The sequence below is a fragment of the Pleurodeles waltl genome, chromosome 11 (genome assembly GCF_031143425.1).
Source record: "Pleurodeles waltl isolate 20211129_DDA chromosome 11, aPleWal1.hap1.20221129, whole genome shotgun sequence".
NCBI classification, from domain to species: domain Eukaryota; kingdom Metazoa; phylum Chordata; class Amphibia; order Caudata; family Salamandridae; genus Pleurodeles; species Pleurodeles waltl.
This window is the reverse complement of record NC_090450.1, coordinates 869,681,083-869,703,256: the sequence shown is the minus strand read 5'-3', so window position 1 is coordinate 869,703,256 and position 22,174 is coordinate 869,681,083. Positions and strand designations below refer to the sequence as shown.

The 22,174-nt window shown below is 45.2% G+C and overlaps 1 protein-coding gene across 2 annotated transcripts in view; it reads right to left on the bottom strand.

Annotated features, from left to right (window-relative positions):
• The window catches only part of GLTP (glycolipid transfer protein), a 189,159-nt gene that overhangs the window by 57,048 nt on the left and 109,937 nt on the right, over nucleotides 1–22,174 (bottom strand). For both annotated transcript variants that reach the window (XM_069214727.1, XM_069214728.1), the window contains exon 3: nucleotides 16,698–16,831. In XM_069214727.1, the coding sequence (XP_069070828.1) occupies nucleotides 16,698–16,831 (134 nt within the window). The remainder of the gene's footprint in view (nucleotides 1–16,697; nucleotides 16,832–22,174) is intronic.

The following is a 22,174-nucleotide window of genomic DNA, read 5'->3' as shown; positions in this document are numbered from 1 at the left end:
GATTGCTGCGATTCCACCATTGAAGGGACATGTGCGTTTGGTGGTCTATCAACACTGGATCTTGCAACTGACCGTGTACCTGAGACCATTGTTGTGAGAAGCATTCTTGTAAAGGCCTCATGTTGAGTGTTGCATGTGATACTATGGCTATGCAGGATGCCATCATTCCTAGAATCTTCATGATAAATCTTACATTGTATTGTTAATTTGGCTGCATGAGTGGTATGAGATGTTGGAAAGCATGTATCCTTTGTATATTTGGATATGCTAGGGCTTTTTGAGTATTCAGAATAGCACCTAGGTAAGGTTGTACTTGTGCTGGTTGAAGATGAGATTTCTGGTAATTTAGAATGAACCCTAGTGTATGTAGGGTTTCTATTACACACTGAGTGTGTTGTTGGCATTGTGTAAAATTGCTAGATTTTATTAGCCAATCGTCTAGATAAGGAAAGATGTGAATGTGTTGCCTTCTTAAGTAGTCTGCTACTACTGCTAGACATTTTGTGAACACTCTTGGAGCGGTTATGCCGAACGGCAGAACTTTGAACTGGTAATGTTTTCCTGCTATGACAAACCCAAGATATCTTCTGTGAGCTGGATGGATGGGTATATGGAAATACGCATCTTTGAGGTCTAAAGCAGTCATGTCATCTTGTTTCTGTAGTAGTGGAATAACATCCTGCAGAGTTACCACGTGAAAATGTTCTGACAGGATGTATAGATTGACAGGCCTGAGGTCTAGGATAGGCCTTGGAGTGCCATGTTTTTGGGAATGAGGACGTATAGTGATTATACTCCTGTTCCTTGCTGAGAATGTGGGACCAATTCAATTGCTGGTTTTAATAGTAGAGATTGTACCTCCTGTTGCAACATAACGTTGTGTTCTGGGGACAATTTGTGGTAACGTGGCAGAATGTTTGGAGGGGTGGAGATTACTTCTAGGCAATAGCCATTGCGGATAATTGATAACAACCTATTGTCTGTGTTGATATTTTGCCAATGAGAGTGGAACTGCTGTAAACTCCCCGCCCCACAGGAGATATGAGGGGTGGGAAAGAAGTCACTGTTTGGATGGTGTAGTGGCTTGTTTTGAGGCTTGGAACTTGCCTCCGTTTCTAAAATATTGTCCTCCATAGGACCCTCTAAACTCCTCTCTCTGATATTGCTACTGCTGTTATCCCTGCTTTGCCTGGGAGGTAGAAGCTTCAGAGGATTATGGTTTGAATCCTCCACTAAACTGTGGCCTGCGAAAGGAGCCTCGATACGGTGTCGTGTATAATGATCCCATTGCTTCGGCAGTATCTGAGTCTTTCCTCAGCTTTTCTATGGTTGTATCGACCTCAAGCCCAAAAAAGTGTTTCTTATCAAAAGGCATGTTAAGTACTGCCTGTTGAATTTCTGGTTTAAAGCCAGAAGAGCGTAACCATGCATGCCTTCTTAATGTAAGGGCAGTATTTACACTTCTTGCAGCTGTATCTGCAGCGTCCAGGGCAGACCTTATCTGGATACTTATGGCCTGTCCCTCTTCTACGACCTGTTGTGCTCTCTCTTTTGATGCTCTTTTGGGAGGTGCTGGATGAGTTCTTGCATCTCATCCCAGTGGGCTCGATCATATCTGGCAAGAAGGGCTTGCAAATTTGCAATTCGCCATTGGTTGGCCGCTTGCTTTGCCACTCTCTTGCCAGCGGCATCAAACTTCCTACTCTCCTTTTCAGGTGGAGGAGCATCCCCTGAGGATTGGCTATTAGCCGTTTTTCTAGCCACACTCACCACCACTGAATCTGGAGGAACTTGGTGTGTGATGTAGTCTGGGTATGTAGGAGCAGATTAGTACTTTGTCAGTTTGCGGAGTAATTACTCTAGCTTTGACTGGCTCACTAAAAATTTGGTCTGCATGTTTGACGATTCCAGGCAACATGGGAAGGCATGGATATCTGGAGTGAGTGGAAGACAGTGCGTTGAACAAATAATCCTCCTCTAGGGTCTCAGTATACAAAAGCACCCAATAATAAGCAGCTGCCCTGTAAACTACCTCCATGTATGCAGTGGTGTCCTCTGGTAGAGAAGGCTTGGAGGGGTATAAGTCAGGATCATTATCTGGCATAGGATCCGGGTCATATAGATCCCAAGGATCCACTGTATCCCCAGGTGAGTACTGTGAGTGCGTTGGTGAAGGCAACAGTGGTGGACTATTGTGTGGAGGTGAAAAAGGAAGCTGTGGTGAATGAGGAGAAGTAGGAACAGGTACTGGCTTCTTTTGCTTGGAGATTTTTGCTGGTGGTTGAGCAGAGACTAATTCCTCTTGAAAAGCCAGCTTTCTTTTTGTTTTCAAAGGAGGTGCAGTAACAGTTCTGCCAGTCTCTGTGTATATGGATTCTGAATTGACTCTCATCCATAGCCTCCAGTATGGGCTGAATCTCAGTGACCTAATCAGAAGGCCTGTAAGATTGGTGCACTGGCTTCGAACTTTGTTTGAGGCACCTTGAAAGTCCTTGTTCCTCTGTATAAGAAGTTTTCTTGGGTTCCGAAGTTTGGATCTTTTTCGCTCCTGAAAATGAAGTCGTCTGTTTCAGCTCCAAAACAGGGCATCAAAGCTTTGACTCGAAGGACTGAGGATGCTTACTGCAGTCCGAAGCAGAACTTTTTACCGATTTGCTCGACTCCGAAGTGGACAGAGGAGTGGCCTTTTTCGGCACCGAACCCGAAGGTCAGTCAACAGTCTTTTTTCGGGTCAAACCATAGCCTTCTGGCAGTGGTGTACCCAAGGCCTTCTGTGTTTTTTTTGTATGTCGCCGTAGTGGTATACGTACTCACGTGCTAGCCAGCAGTGATAAGCCTGTCTTCTTCTGATTCTTGCTCAGAGTTGGTGTCTCAGATGGAGACTGCGGTCTGTGCCTGTTCTTCCATGACATCGAGATGCTCTGTACTTTTCGATGCCATCTCTAACCTTCTTGCTGTCCGATTCCGTAAGGTCGTCTTGGATCAAAAAGAGCGACAGGCCTCGCAATGCTCTTCTCGGTGTTCCAGAGAAAGACACAGATTACAAACAGGTGTTGGTCTGTATAGGGAAACTTCACATGGCACCGAGGGCAGAATCTAAATAGAGTCCGATCCATCAGGCTACCACGCGGTAGACACGAACAGTTCAGAGTCGGGCCCGCGCGCCCAGAAGGGCGAAATCGATATTCCGACGGTACTATCGGTTCGAGTCTAGATGGAACGCGATCGAAACAATACAGATGATTATCTGAGTTTTCGAAGGTTTCCGAATCGTAATCTTGGAGCGAGAGGAAACACGTCTGAACCAGACAGCAGAAAGAAAACAATTAACAATGGAGTCGATGCCCATGCGCACTGTAACCGAGAGGAGGAGTCACATGATTCTGTGACTCTGAAAAGACTTCTTTGAAGAAAAACAACTTGTAACATTCAGAGCCCAACACTAGATGTCCGAAGAGCTATGCATAGCATGTGTAGCTGCAGCTACACATGCCGAACACACACACATATATATATATATACATACATACATACACACACACATATATATGCATACAAACACACACACACACAGTTCTCACTCGTCACCAAATTAAGCTTCCTCAAACGCAGGATAGAGCAACCCACTTCAGCTACTGAACACACTCAATTTGAGTGACTGTGTTTTGATTGTGTATATATACACACATATATCTAAATAAAATATAGACTCCCCCCACTTCCCACAACCCCAAGATAAGATACTTGGAGGCACTTTTAATTACCAGCAAATGTTGTTACTTTATACTATAGGGTGTCATCAAGTATTTTAAAAAACTATTTGTGTACTGAAATCTGCAACATTGACACATTATCATAAACCAGCAATGGCATCTTTATTTATCTATGGTAAACAAGCACAATCATTAAAAGTAACAGTAAAAAAGGTATGCAACATATATTTGTTGAGGCGTCATTTAAAACTCTTGCATCCAGCATGGGAGGGACACCTATTAACAACTTGAGTTACTTCAATTTAATGAGAGAATTTCCAATCTTTGACATATGACTCAAGAAGGACCTCTAGTAAAGACCAGAGGTACTGCAGGTTTGTGGGGACTTCATTCTGATGTGACTCTGGAGGGACACCTAATGACCACTTTTGACTCCAGGCGGAGGACTCGCCATCGTACACAAGCCCTCACTACGTGTCAAACCCGTCCCAGAACACTGCACCACCATGGAACACCGTCACTTCCTGGTCCACTCAAACCACAACTCCTTCATCCAGGGCACCCTTGTGTACAGGCCACCAGGCCCCAACCCAGCTTTCTTAGAAGACGTCGTAGACATCGCTATTCTCCCCTCCACCAAGCCCTCCCTCCTCACCCCCCCCCCCCCCAAGGCCCTGACGTCATTCAACTACCACCTCCTCGGTGACCTGAATTTCCACCTCAAGGACATCACCGACCCAAAAACCACCGTTCTACTGGATACCTAGCCACCCTCAGCCTCAGACAGCTGGTCTCCAAACCCACACACATGGCAGGACACACACTGGATCCCACTTTCACCTGAAGCAACCAGATCACCATGGAGACCATCTCCACCCCAGACTGGACCGACCACCACTGCAAGCACTTCACAATCACCGCACCCAGCAGCCGCACATGCACCTCCAGGAACCCTCCCTCCCCCACAGGAAATGGAACAAAATCACCAACGAGCAACTGACCTCATCGCTCGCCAAATCCCTTCCTCCCCCCTCCGACGACACCAACATAGCAGCGCGCAATCTCAACGCATGGATCACCGAATGCGCTCACACTCTAGTCCCTCTGCGGCTGACATCAGCCAAACGCGCACCTAAGAAAGCCAGCTGGTTCACCACCGAACTCCAAGAATCAAAGCGTAATCACAGACGTTTAGAGAAAAAAAATGGAGGAACAGCCAATACAGCAAAGACCTCGCCTCATTCAGAGCCGCAATGCCGCCCACGGATGAAAAATCAAAAACGCAAGGAAGGACACACTCCAGGAGCGCACCAACTCCTCCACACACAACTCTAAGGAACTCTTCACAGTCATCAACGAGTTCACAGATTCCCCGCTCCGAAACCACCAGCATCCCCCCCTCCCACCACCATCACAGGATCTCTACAACAAACTCACCTCCTTTTTCCACGACAAGGTCCAGGACATCTATGACAGCTTCCTCCCGGAAAATCCTGGCACCGGAACCTATGACCGACTCCTTCCTCCCCCTTCCCCCTCCAAGAACTCATCAAGAGCATCCACAGCTGGTCCACGCTCACCACAGAGGAAACAGTCAACATCATGAACAACACCCACTCTGGGTACATCACCACATATACATCAGATCCAGCGCATTCATCGACCTGAGCTCCGTAAGACAATCAACTGCTCTATCGGCACAGGCACCTTCCCAGAGGACTGGAAACACACCAAATTATGCCCTCTACTGAAGAAAACTTCGGCCGACCCATCATAACAAAAACATTTCTCGCCCATTTTGCTGCTACCCTACCCCGCCAAAGTACTGGACAAAGCAATCAATGCACAACTACGAAATATCATCAAGTCCAACAACTTCCTGGACAGCTCCCAGTCCAGCTTCCGCAGCAATCCAGCACTCCTGGAAGCCACAGACAACATCCAATTACACTTAGACCATGGCCACACCGCAGCACTCATACTCCTCGTACTCTCAGCAGCATTCAACACAGTCTCCCACAGTACTCTGTGCACCAGACTCAACGACATAAGAATCTGTGGAACAGCCCTGGAATGGATCCACTCCTTCCTCTCCGGGAGTACACAGAGAGTCAGACTCCCGCCCTATACTTCCAGGCTCACATGAGTCAACTGTGGAGTCCCCCAAGGATCCTCATATGTCCCAAACTGTTCCATATATACACGGCCCCTCTTGCTGCCATTGTTAGAAGTCACAGTATGAACATCGTGCCATATGCGGATGACCCAAAACTCATTACCCTCACCGAAGACCCAGACACGGCCAAAAGGAACTTTCACCCAGGAACGGAAGCAGTCGCCACCTGGATGAGGGAAAGCTGCCATAAGCTCAACTCTGACAAGACTGAGCTCATCATCTTTGGAACGTCACCTCAGCTTTGGACGTCTCCTTGTGGCCCACATCCCTCAGTGCCCCCCCCCTGCACCGACAGAGCACACCTGCAACTTAGGATTCATCCTAGACTCCTCCCTATCCATGAACCGCCAGGTAAACTCTGTTGCCTCATCCTGCTGGCGCACACTACACAAACTTCAGAAGATCTTCAGATGGATCCCAGCAGACTGTGGCAGGACAGTCACCCATGCCTTAGTCACTAGCAAGCATAACTACGGCAACACCCTCTACACAGGCACCACAAGTAGGAATATCAAAAAACTTTAGCTCGTCCAGAACGCCGCCACCAGACTCATTCTGGACCTCCCTCACCGAGAACCCATCTCCCAACATCTAAGGACCCTCCAATGGCTACTGGTCGAGAAGCGAATCAACTTTAAGCTTCTCACCCACACATACAAGGCCATACACAAGGCAGGACCTGCCTACATGAACCACCTTGTCTCCTTCCACACCCCCGCCAGATCCCTCAGCTTCACCCAGATGGCCCTGGCCACCGTCCCTCGCATCCGCAAAACCAGTGCTGGAGGAGGATGTTTCACCTACGCTACAGGTAAGAGCTGGAACAACCTCTCCCTGCACCTCAGACAAACCTGTGGCTCACAATCTTCAGGAAGAACCTCAAGACGTGGCTCTTCGGATGTGGCCCCTCCTCCACCAACACCCCCCTGAAATTCTCCAATTTGGAACAATCAGTTATCTGTCTTAGACCCACTGCCAGATGGACTGGCTAGGCCACCCCCCACCACAGATGCTGCTAGAAACCTGGGGGTTGAATCTGATTGACTCATCTTTTCACCATCAAGTTGCTGTGGTGTCATTAAACTGCGCCTCAGAGATTAAATCCTTTTAAACGGTTTTGGAGTTTCGCCCATTATTGGTTAGGAAGACTGTAGTACATGCCTTGATCACTTCCAGGCATTGTTATTGCAACAGTTTTGTTCGGTATTCTCAGATCAGTTTTGTTCGGTATTCCCAGATACTCAATTTAGAAACTACAGGCTGTGCAACATTCAGCTGTTCGACCAGTGCTTAAACTTTGCTGCAGGAGTTCAACATCCAAAGCAGTTAAAGGGAACTCCACTAGCTCCCAGTGGGAAAACAGACTCTGTTCAAATCACTTTAGTCTTTAGAGCGTTACATCATACAGGTCCGAAATTCCTCTATGATCGTTTCACACATTATGATACCCAAAGAATTCTAAGACCTACCAATGTCAACTTTTTTCGGATTCCCAAGTTTAGGCTGAAGAACAGAGGGATAGATCTTTTTCTGTTCTAGGCACAAAAGTCTGGAATCAGCTTCTTCTTTCCTTGCAGCAAGTTGTTAATGATGCCGCCTTCAGAAAGCTTTTCAAGACTTGGCTTTTCTCCCAGTCTGTGTGTTTGATTCTTTAGCAGGGAGGCATTACAGTACATGAATTGGGCAGGCCCAGCACCAGGATGTCGTTTGGGGGTAACAATGTGCTTTACAAATCATTTCACTACATTATACATTACGGATTGACCTATGTAAACAGTATATTGTTCTGTGATCTTATCAAAAGAGGAGAGAAGACCATCCTGGAAAGAGACTGACCAATGTCACAAGGCCAGCCGAGTTCCAGTACTTTAGGCTAGCTTCAGCTAAAGTGCTCCTGCTGTTCAGTAAACAATTAAGAGGAATGGCTGGTGTACAAGGGGGGATGGTCTTAGTGGTGAGTCATTAGCTCCTTCTGAAGCAAGCATGAACCACTCATAGCAAACAAGGGTTCACTAGGTGGCGGTGTCATCCAGATTTAGTTCCAGCACCTAACAGTTGTAACTGGGAGGTGCAGTAATATTGTTCGAAATTCGGACTCTGAAAAACTTCCCATCTATAGGGTGCCACAGTTCATCAAGAGAGTTGCAGCGACTACTGCACCAATAAGATCTCTTAGAAGAGAGTTCAAGGTGTGAAAGAATTTCCCAGGGAAAAATGTGAGTAGGTTAGCTAAACATAAGACCTGAGGAAGCAACAATTTGCAAGAGCGCTACCTTCCCCATTATTGACAGAGGGAGTGTTTCCCAGAAGGCCACCTGACTTCTGAGCACTGTCACAATCCTGATTTTATTGCCATTGAGAAGACTACAGTAGTCATGGTAAATTTGGATGCTGAGGTAGCGAAGAGTATACTACTACTGAAGGGTCACCCACACCCCAGGAGCCTAGCCTAGGGGGGGTGGGAAGAAGGGGAAATACACTGGAGTTAATCCAATTAACCCTCAGGCCAGACACCAGGTGAAAAGAGTGGATGACAAGGGCAAGGCCACATACCTCAGATATAGTAAAATATCTTTAGCGTAAAGGGGAACATTGTGTGCTCTGGCACCTAAGGGAATAACCTAGGTGGTTCCCCCTTGATGCAGTCAAAAGGCCATAGGCTCCAACGCAAGAGCAAAGATGAGGAGATAATGGACCCTACTTAGTGGCTCAGCAGATGTCAATTGGGCTAGATATCAGAGGCCCGGTCTGGACCCAAACATCAAGACATGATGGTGTGTCTATAATGCACTACAACCATACCTCAACGTAAACTATCACTCTGGGCATGGGTCATGAATATAAAAGAGCCATTGAAAAAACAACATCTCCTTTTTCAGGTGAAACTGTGCAGGATGATGTTTCTTTCTCCTGCCGCTGCAACTACTACAGTTTTTACTCCTATTTTGGCTGTAACAATAAACCTTGTGCTACTTTCCTCCAAATGCAGACCACACTTGTCCCAAATACTTACCTACAGTCCACAGGTAGTGCCTTGTTAATCTCTGGCACATGCCAATGTAATACAAAACTATGGCTACCCAGTGTATGTTGCCCCTGCAAAATTACCACCCCTCTCGACTCTCCACAACATTCCATGGCCCTGTCCTGGCTATAGAGGATCTCTTAACCAAAGCTCTATCTCCCTCGCAATCCAGCATTTGCGCTCCCCAGCTCCATGCTTGCCTCCTGCAACTGAGACTGGTGTGGCCTTCATTAGTCGGTTTTGGCTATCTGACTCGTACATCTGCATTTTTAACTTGGCTGATCACATGCAATGTTGAGAAAACAGTCATATTACACATTCAAAGTTATTACATTTCAGTATACCAACATAGTCCTATGGGCCCATTAGGGAAAATGATGCCTTGCAACAGTTGGAGGAAAAAGCTGGACATATGTAAAGTTTTGTATGGTGGCAATACTCAGCTCCTCAGCTTCCCATATTCAACATAGCTCTCCCACCCTCCTTTAACGGCATCATACATGCCACAGCATTCCTCTGTAAGGCCCTGAAGAAACAGGACCACATCACCCCCACCCGGACAGAACTCCACCGACATCCCATTTTTCAGATCGAACATCAACTTCTGTAAAGACATCACAACTATTATTCTGCCTATCTGGCTGATAAGATCACTACCTTCAGTGGCTATTGGTACATCTGCAGCCAGAGCACCAGAGGAGTGGCAACATAAAATAAAACAATGCAACAGGATTTCTCCTTTCAAACATTCAGGATCTAGAACAATATCCACTTATCCATCAGGGCTATACCAACCATGTTCTAATTTAGAAAAAAAAAAACTGAAGGCACCTCTTTAAAAAACACTACTTCACAATGCAGAAAATTAAACTCCCACCGTCAGAACCCAGCTCTCTCATTGAGTGCATCCGTCTCTGACCATGTACAGCACTCTGCTGCCTCTCCGCTAAATGTGCAGTATACAAACACCATATCAATCAATTTATACATCATATACTGTGCACAGGGCTTACATTTGGCACCTGTGTGCAGGATAGCCCCTGGTGAGTTATTAGAACATATGTTCCTCCTCTCAAGCCCCAATGGAAGGCTGCACCTAGCAAATTGGGTGCACCTGCAATGAGCCCATTGTGAGTTTGCATTCACATAATGTGGCTGCGTCATGTATACAGGGTATTTACTTGCCAGTTTGGGTCCCCAAGCTTCCACTTCGCACCTGCCACTTATCGTCTCACAGAGAACACTCTCATCCCATCGTGTGGACTGGAGCCAATCCCAGTTGGTTGGCTGTTGAGTGTGAGATGCCATGATGTCCTTTCAGCGGCATTTAAAGTTATTCCAAATCTTCTAAATACTATCTAACGCAAGGGGGTAAAGGAAGAAGACACTTCACTGCATGATCAATGACCTGCTCCCATGGTCAGGCACACACCTTAGTGGAGGTCTTCCATGAATGTGCAGGACTCTTCTTTAATCAGTCTTCAAAACAACGTCCAACTCCCTCAGGGAATTTTACTTTTCAATGGGTGCTGCTGGCCATAGTCTTCAGATTGGCGGCTCCTAATCAGGACAAGGAACAGGCAGCTGCAGACCGTAGCTGGTTGCTGCTGCACTGCAGGGGAACAAAAATGGCTGCTTTCTTTTACTTTTGTTTATTGGCTCTGAAAAATGCTGTGGGGTTTGCCTGTGATGACCAGATGGCTGTCCCTGGCACAGCCACACCTTGCCATGGAGGTGCGAAAATCTATAATTGTGTTTATGGGCGAAAAAACAATACGCCCACATTTTCAAGTATGGTGGAAATAAATACAAGCAGAATTATAATAGGTAGAAATTTCACATGTAAGGATTCGGATTCTTGTGAAAGAAAAGGACACCAATTCGACATACAGTAATACTGGTGCCTCAGAGAGGACATTCACATATGCCTCATGAAATCAATAATATCAGGTGCAGTATTATCACATCTTTTTCCGGTCCAACTTCTAAGGAGGACGTTATCTCTTCTCTGGTCACACCTCTTATTTCCCCACCCCCTTAATTCTCTCTCCTCTCCTTACAAATGGTATGTTCCACTAAAGCTAGTTTTGAATGTCAACTGTTCTGTAGTGTGATATCAGGCTGAGGCAAGTAGATGACTTGCTTCAATAAACTTCCTAAAATCTACTATGAGATTAAGTCTTCATTATAACACTGGAAACAAGGACAAGAACTGGAAAGCTCTGCAGGGGACAGCAGAGCATCTGCACCTCGTTCCCGTAGATCCTGCCTCTACACACTATCATCTCAACGTCCAAGAAGTAAAGGTGTTGAGTGCATAACCACTGTATGGATCAATAAACTATCAGCAGTGCCACAGTTAGGAGGGAACTCCGTAAATAGTATTTTGACATATTTTGCTGTGATTTATGCCACATTGTGGCATTTAGGACTGTCAGTAACGTTAAATGGATCAGCTATAACAGATGTTATCTTCGCTTCCTCCACCATCGTTATCATGGCACCATTCATCTCCTGCATCTCCATCCAAGTCAAGGTGGTCAGCCTTAGCCACAAAGTCAGCAGCTACTCCAGATGCATTCATTCCCTCACAACTATATTCCTCATGGCCCACAATCAGTTTATCTCCACTCTCAACATCACCCCACCATCCAAAATTAACCAGAACAGCACCATTCTCATTCTTTCATAACATAATTTTAGTTACACTTTCATAATATACTTAAATGCTGCACATTCTTATTACTCAGTTCAGCCGCATTCAAGACAATTCTGACCACTCAAAGTGGTTCACTGTACTGACTCATAACTTTCTAAACACCAACATAATTTCTGACACAAACCCCCACCACCAACTTCCCAGGGTAAAACTCTTTACACCACGTCTGCGGTCATAATGTTCCTTGCAAACATTTTGCACTGTCTGAATATTCTCGCTTCCTCCCATCACTCACTTGCCAAGCACAAATATCCTTGGCATATGGTTTCCTTTCCCCAAGTACTTCGAACATACTGTACCCTGTAAGCGCAAGGGTAATCCTGTACGCTCAAATCAATTTGTTGAGTTCTACTTCCAAACGCACTCTAGCACTAATAGCGGATCTGAACACTTCCCATGATAACTCTGTTGAAGTGTTCCTCTGCCCCACAGCAGGCAGGACAGTACCACCCATTGGCCACTCATCTTGTGTGTATTCCTTCATTTTGTCCAAAACACTCATTACCATACTCCTTGCTCCATTCTTCTTCTGAGATAGCACTTAAGTTTGCATTTTTAACTGAAGCTACACCGTAATCATCCCATTCACTGTGCATGTATTCATCCAAAGATATTGGATATCTACGAAGAAAAGTCTGCAACCGTGGTACATATTCTACTGCATAATTATAATCAGTCTTAAATACATTCTACGTGAGTAATCATGAATACAGAATGGTTACATTATTTCTAAAAGAATACCATAAAACTGGGCATAAAGGAAATCAAGAAGAGAGCCTTACAAGACTCCTTGGACACTGGAGCCATGTGTGACATCTAGTGAAAAAGCTGAGCTAATGCCACCTGTTCTATATACAGACTCCTCGAGAACTGGAAGGCATGCATGTATGAGGTAATCACTGGGTGCAGACTTCACTAGGAAACAGACTGATGTACTTGGATTAAAGTAGGGGAACAATTTTAGACTGTAAAACAATAAAGTGGTAGAAGGGACATGGATAATGAAGTGCTCCTTGGAAAGATGAGCCTGTAGCTCCCTTCTGAATTGAGATGCAAGACTGATGAGTGGGAGATGTTGTTTCTATTGTGTGTAGAGAAAGTGAGGTGGCTGTGCTCTTGTTTTTTTTTGCAAGGCAGTTGTAGGAGGCTATCCTGGTTTGTAGTGGGACTTATTACAACTTAAACCAGGTCCAGTTATCCCTTATTAGTGAAATGTAGGCAGTGTCTAGAAACCAGGCTCTCTAGAGGTAGCTGTGGTTGAACAGCCAAGGCTTATCTAGGAGACATGCAAAGCTCATGCAATACCACTGTAGTCACACAGTACTCACACACATGAAAGAAAATACTCCGTGTTACAAAATAAATCTATTTTATTTTGGTGACAATTGCCAAAATACCACAGAGACTATACTCCCTTAGGAGATAAGTAATACACAAATTATATACACTAGTATGCAGAAATAGGCCTAAAAACAGTTAGAAGACAGTTCAATTAGCGAAAATCACAATAATAGAGAGGGGCCTGGGGGGGAAAAATAAACCAAATACTAAGTAAGTGGAATGCAAATGTTGGTTTCCCGCCTAGGCAAGTTTAGTGTGTAGAGCGGTGCTGGAAGTACTAGAAAACCCCACAGGTAAGTACTAGAGCCCACCTCAGTGCCCAGGAAAGCAGGAGTAAAACACAGTAACTTTCCCAGAATACATACAGAAACGAAAAGGATTATGCAAGAACCAGAGGAGACTGCAAGACACCAGCAGTGGATTCCTGGACCTTAGGACCTGTGGAAAAAGTGGGACCAAGTCCAAGAAGCACAGAAGAATCCAGGGAGAACAGGAGCCCCTGTTAACCCAGATAAAGATGCAAAAGAACTACCAGTGAAGAAGGACAGTCAGTACTGCACCAAAGAAGACTGAGTCAGGCTCCTGGTTAGTGCAAATTATGGCCCACGCCCGATGGAGGATTTCAGTCTGGTTTGCGTCGATGGAGTCCACCAACAAGCCTTGGCACATGCAAAGCTTGTGGTTAGTGGAAAACGGCGCTGCCCGGGACCAGGAAGGACCAAGTGGACTCTACCTAGGAGCGGGAGCCAGAGGGGGCTCTCAGCAACTCAGAGAGCCCACTGAAGACCAGGCAGCATGTGCAGGAGTCCCACAGCACGGGGACAAAAGTTGCAAAAGAGGCCCATGCAGCACGACGACCGAGGCTCCAATGCTGCCACAGAACCACTCAGGAAGTAGCGTTGCAGGATAGAGTACAGGGGTTCGGAGCTGCTAGATGCTCAAAGAACTTCGTGGAAGGATGCCAACAAGCCTTTGCAACTGCAAAACATGTGGTGCACGGGGGTACTGTCTTGAGTGGGGAGGCAAGCTCTTACCTCCACCAAAGTTGGACAGTAGGACATCAGGACCGTTGGGACCACTTCAGTCCACCACCAGTGATGCAGGATCCACGCAGCTCAGCAAGAGAAGGGATCCACGCAGCTGATCGTCGTTGCAGCAGGTGCCTGTTGAAGCAGGGGAGTGACTCCTTCACCCCAAGGGAGATTCCATTGGTCTTCTGGTGCAGGCTGAAGACGGGCGGTCCTCAGAGGATGCGCGACTGGGAAACAGTTGCTGGCAGGAGCTGAAGATACAATGTTGCAGAAGGCGTCTTGCTTCTTTGTTGCAGTTTGTAGAGTTCCTGGAGGATCCAGATGCAGTCTCTTCAGTGAAGTCGAAGTGGACAATGCAGAGGATTCCTGCTGGAGTCTTGAATCTGAAGAACCACCCAAAGAAGAGACCCTAAAAAGCCCTGAAAGGGGGATTGGTCAGCTAACCAGGTAAGCACCTATCAGGGGGGTAAGGGGGTCTCGGATGTCACCTGCTGGCACTGGTTACTCAGATGGTCCCAGAGATCCCTGCCAACTTGGAATCCAAGATGACAAAACCCAGGGACTCTATGGAGGACCTCTGAGCACCACCCCTGGGGGTGGTGATGGAAAGGGGAGTGGTCACTCCCCTTTCCTTTGTCCAGTTTCGCACTGGTGCAGGGACTGGGGGTCCCTGAACCGGTGTAGGCACATGCAAGGAGGGCACCAAAAGTGCCCTTCAAAGCATTTCCAGTGGCTTGGGGAGGCTACCCCTCCCAAGCCTGTAACACCTATTTACAAAGGGAGAGGGTGTCACACCCCTCTCCCAAAGTAAATCCTTTGTTCTGCCTTCCTGGGTTTTTCAAGCAACAGGAGGGCAGAAACCGGTCTATGAGGTGGCAGCAGCTGGGGCTGCCTGTAAAACCTCAGAAGGCTGTAATGGCAGTACTGCGGGTCTTCTAAGGAGCCCCAGAGTGCATGGAATCATACAATCAATGCTTGCAAAAGCATTGGGGTATGATTCCAACATGTTTGATACCGAACATGCCTATGTTCAGAGTTACCATTATGTAGCTGGACCTATGTCCCGTACATGTGTAAAATGGTGTTCCCGCACTCACGAAGTTTGGGAAAATGGTCCTGGAGGTCGTAGGGACAACTCTGCTAGTGCAGGGGTGCCCTCACACATAGGTGTCCTTAGGGCTGGAGGGCCTGCCATAAGGGTGACTTATAAGCGACCGGATGCAGTGTAAATGGCAGTGAAAGGGTGCATGCAACTTTTCACACAAGCTGCAATGCCATCCTGCAGAAGCCTTTGCAAAAAATATATGCTGCAACCCATGGGGATCCCCTGGAACTCCAATGCCCTGGGTACCTAGGTACCATTTACTAGGGACTTCTAAGGAGGCAACAGTATGCCAACTGTTAGTGAAATACTGTGTTAACAGTATCCAGTGACCAATTTCAGAAGGAGAGAGCATAACTACTGGAGTCCTGATAAGCAGGATCCCAGTAGACACAGTCAAGCACACGAACATCAGACGGAAAATGGGGGTAACCATGCCAAGAAAGAGGGTACTTTCCTATAGCAATTTGTTCCAAGTTTTTTTTTATCTGCATTCCTTATCATCCTTTGCAATGCCATGGCTCCTCATTTCTCGCTGTCCTGTTTAATCACTTGCTCAAGTTATTTGTGTGTGTCCCTTGTACTGTGCAGAGTTTTTTTTAGGAAATGCTCAACAGGACTCAAACGTCACAGGATGTCATAGTAAGTGTGCTCAAAGCACTGACCGGCATCCATCTCCACTTTTTTCCAGTAGTTTCCGCACTAGAAACTCAGAGTGTTTCTATAATCTAATTAATGCATGGAACAAGACAGACTGCAGATTCTAGGTTCAGTGCAAACAAAAGTGAGTCCAATGCCCCCATCAGCCCAGATCCCCAATATAAAGCAGTCAAAGGTTTTATTGCATACTGAGATTCCTGTCAAACATTGTACATCAAACATCACACTTAGGCAAAGAAAAAAACCTGGATCCAGGTTGATTTACTGAGTGTCCTGTTTACTCTGATCCAACATCAAGTGCATTTTGGCGAATCTTCAGGGAGACTCAAATCAGTGTGTGCAAGTAACACCAACCTAAAAGTTAGAATTATTCCCAAATTCAGAAAAAAATATTTGTCCCCCTCTGTCTGGGCTCTAGGTCCTCTCTTTCGCCTGGGGTCTTTTCCGGCAGCACCTCAAAGCCTCTTATTGCCCCAAGGTCTCTAGTCCTCTGTGTGAGCTAGAGTGAAGAGTGAGGCTCAGGAATACCTCAAAAGGAGGCAAACATGTACCTTATTAACACACGACTCCATGTATGTGACACCCAGAAGGGGCACAAACTGCAGTCATCCCATGAAGAAAAGGAGGAAGTTTCCGCTAGCACTTCACAAGGAATCGACCCTCAAAAGACAGTGGAATCCAGGGTCATTCTCTGGCTTGCAAGGCCCACTGCAAGGCAGCTCCCAAATTCTTTGCTGGGTTTGTGGATACCAGAAAACCCCTTCACTAAATATTGCTGCACAGGGCCCATCCTCCACAAAAAAAGACTAGCAGATAGCAAACCTAACTTTGGAGGAACAATGTACCTTGCAAGTTAGTTTCTAGACTTGGAAAACACCAACAAGATAAAAAAGGCTCCTATTTACACAATCTCAAACAGATAACACTCACCTTTTTAACCACATCAGGGCTAGCGTACCTCCAGCCTTAGGCCACTGAGCTCCATATAGTTCTTTCTCTCCTTCTAACATCAACTGCAAGGTCTTAAACTGTGTAGGATTTGACTCATATACTGTTCTGATTTTCTAAAAGCACAAAAAACAATTATTAAACCATTTCTTCCAACATCAATATATCTCATTGTTCAGCATGTCTTTCCAGCCTATTCAAAATAACTTCTGAATTGTTCACAGCATGAGTTATATTTTGGAACGTGTGTATCTTGTCACATCTAATCAATTTGCCTACATGCAGCTCACTAAAAAACCACAAGCCATTCAGAACTCAGAAACAAGACTCATCCCCAACCTCCCACACAGAACTCATATCACACCACAGGGAGCTACATTGTCTCCCGATACACAAATGTGCTCAGTTCAAACTCCTCACACACATTCAAGCCACTACCCAACTCAGGCCCCACCTACCTGAACAGTTGCATCTCCTTCCACCAACTATCCAGACACCTCTGCTCCACAGGACTCCACTTACACACATCCCACACAAACACAGAATCAGGCCAGGAGGACGAGTGTTCTTTTGTATCGCTCCTAAAGCGTGGAACGAACTCCCACTGCACATCAGAGACTACTCTTCTGTCCTTGAATTCTGCAAGAAGCTGAAGACTTGACATTTCAATTAATCAGTTTACCAGAGGCAATGTAGGCACACACACACACACACACACACACACACACACCTGCTCAGCACCAGGATACTTTTTCGTGTGATAATGCGCCTTACAAATACAGATGAAGTGCTAGTATTCTCTTGTCTAGCACCTTACTGAAGCAGAACCTGTGATAGTTTCACAGAACTCAAAGGTAAGCAGCAAATAACGAGCATTCACGAAAGTCATAGGTCTGTCAGTCTTTCAGCTTTATAAAAGAGTTATTTTTTATATCACAGTTTTACAAAAACTTTATTGCTGGGGGAGCGGTTGTGCTCTAACCATTATAAATAAAAACTGGATAAAAGCAACAAAAAAAATCTGGTCTGAAAAAGCACATATTGACAGGACACTACTTTGAAATAGGATATGCTACTTGTAAAAGAGCAGAATACCATCACTCACACTGAAGTTAGCTAACAGCTGTAATGGTCTGCCCCATACTTTATGCTGAAGTAGGCAGAAGAAAAATGTGAATGACAACAATAGACCCGTGGATGAAGAAGGCTGGCTGAAAGCTCCTATAAGTAAAAATACTATGACCTAAAAAAACAGGATTTAGGTAACTTTTACTGGTACTCAGTAGAGATTTGTTTCTGATGGATACTCCAGCTTCTTGGAGCTTAATCATCTAAAAGTATCTCCCATGTGAAAGACTAAACCTGTTAATATTCAGTACATTGCATTCAACAGCACAATACGAACCTCTGCCGTTTCATGTGTCTATAAATATGTCCGTGTCATAGTGTGTACATCAATGGACAGGCTTTCGGTCAATTTAGAGCAAGGAATGCACTGTGGCATTCTCCGCCATGCACCTCCCACCACAATTACCTCCCTGTGCTGATCTACCTTGCAAAATGTACCCTCCCAAGCTGTGAGGATGCTGTGACACTTATCTGCATCCCTACAACTCTCTGGTACTCAGCTGTTACTTCAGGGATTACGTCCTAGTTTTTGTGCTTCTACTCCAAGTGCATTGGATCTAGAAGTCTTTGCACTGCTCCATGCAGGTAGAACCTGCTCCTCCATGCTCTATCTCAATCTACTACAGGCTTCCTGTGTATGTGAGGTTTAGTACAGGTGTGCATCCTTTAGCATACTTGTGTTTTTCGGCATGGTAACCCAAGATTTTGCAGGTTTTTTCGGACCAGATTTTTGCTGGTTTTTGGATTCTGTGCACTTTATCACTACTAAATAGTAGTAAAGTGCATGTGCTTCACCTGTAAATCATGTGGTGTACACTGAAACTCCTTATTTGGCGTATTTACCTTCCCTACAAGTTCAATGTAAATGGTGCTTTAGTGTGCCTATGGCATGGAAAGTTAAATGTCATATGTGGGCAGTAGTGTGCACTTACACTACCCGCATACATGACAAAAATATATTTCTGGAAAGAGCAGTTTAAATGTACTGCAGTGACACATGGCCACGGGAAACTGCCCTTGCTTTGTTGAAAAATGCTGTGTGTGTGTGTATATTTATATATGTACACAAATATATACACACACACATATATATATATATATATATATCATCATAAGTATCCCTACATTGTGCCTGGTAACCCTAGATGGCATGGTGACAATATATAAAAATAGGTTACACTACACAACTTAGTGTACCGTCATTGAAATAAAAGCCAAAGCTGTCATCTTGTGGCTAGGGCTAGGTGAGATGAAAACATTTATTTTCCACCTGCACTTAAAAAAAGATCTAAAGAAAATGGTCCAATGCTATTCCCTGTTTAGTTAAAGTCTAACTTGTGGTGAAATCAGATTTTTGATAACGTAAGCATAAACGTAACTTTGTAAAAATATACTTTAGGCTACTTGAGCCAGAACTGGTTTAAAACCAGTTCTGCCAATCACCACACCTCCAGTTTGAATACATGCCGTTGGCTGGGAGACATAACAACCCTGGCTCAGAGAACAATGGGTTGCCTTTGAGCCCAGGAAAGGCCAATGGGTGTCACCTGCTGACCACTCTGAGATTAGCTAATAGGAACCGTAGGCAGAAAAAAAGAAAACCTTTAGCTCTACCTGGTGATGCAAAGTAGGACTTCTATTCATCCCCAGGACCCTCCCAGATAGTTAGGCTCCAGCCACATTAAACATATGACCCTTTCAGGTAATGGTGTGGCCAAGACACTGAAGACATGCCATGCTTGGTGGTAGCCGGGTCCCGCCATCTTGAAACAGGGGGTTCCTAGGTAATTCTCTAGTAAGGAGACGAGAACGTGCTGCAAAAAATTGGTTGGAAAATGGTAAGTATTGGGTGGTAGAATTCCTCCAATCAATGGCTAGTGCACAGAATACCAGCCCCATCACCTCCACCATTCCTCTCCAAGGGCCAGGTGGTTGGCCTCCAGTTCACCTTCTTCAGGGACACAAAAAGCAACTCCAAGAGGGTCCTCCTAACCAAAGAGGACCAGACCCTGCAGGAGACATAGTTGGAAAGAAACCTGCCAATAAGCCTGCCTTGAGGACCTAGGAGGTGCAGGACTGAATAGAAGAAGCTCTCTCAGCAGTTTAAGAGTAAGCCTGAGGGAAAAAAAAAAAAACTTTGATCGGGACAACCTGTTTGATGTAGCCAACACTGCTCCATTGCGGTCAGCCTGAATGTGTGCCTAGATCCTGGCCCACCAAGTACTGTGGTTTTTCCATAGTGATTGACTTTCTAGAGTTTTTTGCCTTAAACCTTTAATAATCCATATCTCCAGTTCGCCTCACCCTATTTCAATGATCTTGATGTCTTTGCTCATTAAATGTTCCTCGATTTTTCTAAATTTGTTTGGGAATTTTATTGTGTTGTGTTCACTGAAATTGTTGGTACTGCCTGAATGTAGCACACACTTCTGTAGGCACTGGCTGCTGCTTGGGCCATAATCATCAGGGGTTGAACAAAGATTCTCTCAGATTAGTGTTTTGATCTAACCAGAATGGGTTTATCAAGTTGGCAGGGGTGCCCCAGTCTCTCAACATAAGAACCCTGACACACTGCATGGCACTCTATCAGAAACGCATTCCTAAAATACACCCACAGTATGAAACCAGTGGGGACTTCTCTTTAGTGTGCTGAATTCACGTCTTGTCCTCGGAGACAACATAGGACATTATAGCGAACTCATAAAGGAGTCACGAAGAGATAAAAAGTGCCGCTTGCCACATTGGTGGTACCCAATTTTCCCAGCCCACGTAGGCTAGGACAAAGAAACAGAGGGAAAAAATTTACACATTGCCAGACACACAGAAAATTTGATACTCCGTTGTCCCTTGGTTAAGGCTATCTGGATTCAGGTGAGGAGTTTGTGGGAAAATAGAGCTACCAGCAGAACATGTTTGTATTTTTTTTTAATCAAAGATAAGTAACTTGTTCTTCTCACAGATAGGTTCTGTACATATCAAATCAAGAAATACCCCCAAAAGCAGAACCACTGGTGGAAGGACAGCCTCTATAACATCAACAGGAAAAAAAAAAAACTCATAAATGGACATCGAGAAGTTATAAACTGTAACCAAAGTTAACTTTACACTTAGAATAAGAGTCCAGTTAGTATTTTGTAAATGCATGCAAGTACAACCAAGTGGTTACCTTGCAAATGTCTAACACTGAAATCCTGCTGAGCGGCTGCCTCTCCAACAGGCTTGTAAGTTCTAATGTATGGAGGGTCTGCTAGCAGCTTATTGCAGATTTTCTGCTGAGTATAACACATCTGAAGAAAAACTGGTTTTCTTTGCTCTGTGTAAGGTACTAACAAACTGATGGGTATCAACCCTGTAATCCTTCAAGTGATCCACGAACGCTTACCATTTTGTTCGGGTCAACGTAAACTTCCCTCTGCCATTTAAGAACTGGAGGTGGTAAAACAGCATCTGCTCATAGCAAATTAAATTCAGATACAAAGTCCCTGGTGCTTCTGCACCAGATGTAAAGAAACTCCTGTACCATGCGCAAAATTGAAGCTACTGCATTGTAAGAAATTGAAACAATCACAACCCTGTCAGGGTGAACCCTCGAACACACTAAATAAACCTGAGCTTAACCACTGGTAGCTAGGCTACAGAGCAGAAAGGCTTAACTTAGAAGCACTGTGTAATGTATTTATGCAGTACCAAAACAGTAAAAGTTGAAATGCAAAACATTAAATCCAACAATGAATTAGAAAAACAGAGTCCAATTTAACAAACAATTGACACCAAAATGACAAAAGTTCAATACACAGGATCAGACATATGAATTTTTAAAGTGTTAAGTCGAAAGCACCAAGTGCCAACGACAGTCAATGGTTGCGGTAGCCCTGAACCTAGGCGAAATCTGATGCTGATTGCAACAGAGCCTTGGATGAATACACCAACCAGGTTCATCACAATCAAAGATTTTTACCTTCTGACTTGAGTCCTTTAAGTCCTAATCCACCACAGGGACACACTTCTAAAGCTGCCAATGACCTCAGAGGAGGCACTTAGAGACTTACATGGTAGCAGACAGATGCCAAACAGTAGGGTCCAAACCAGGCCCAGATGCCACTGGTCAGCTGACCAGCTGCAGGAAAAGGCCTCTTGTAGGTTGCTGTGTCCTTGTAGCTTTAACAGGAGGTGATCCTTGATGTCCACTTCTTGGTACTCGGTACAAGAAGAGGGAAAGCAGCTCCGGTCTTCTGGGATTTTTTCAGGTCTCAGACAGCAGGTTCGGTCCTCATCCGAAATTCCACAGGTCCAGGAACATTCTGAAATGGGTGCCTGGCACAAGCTAGAGG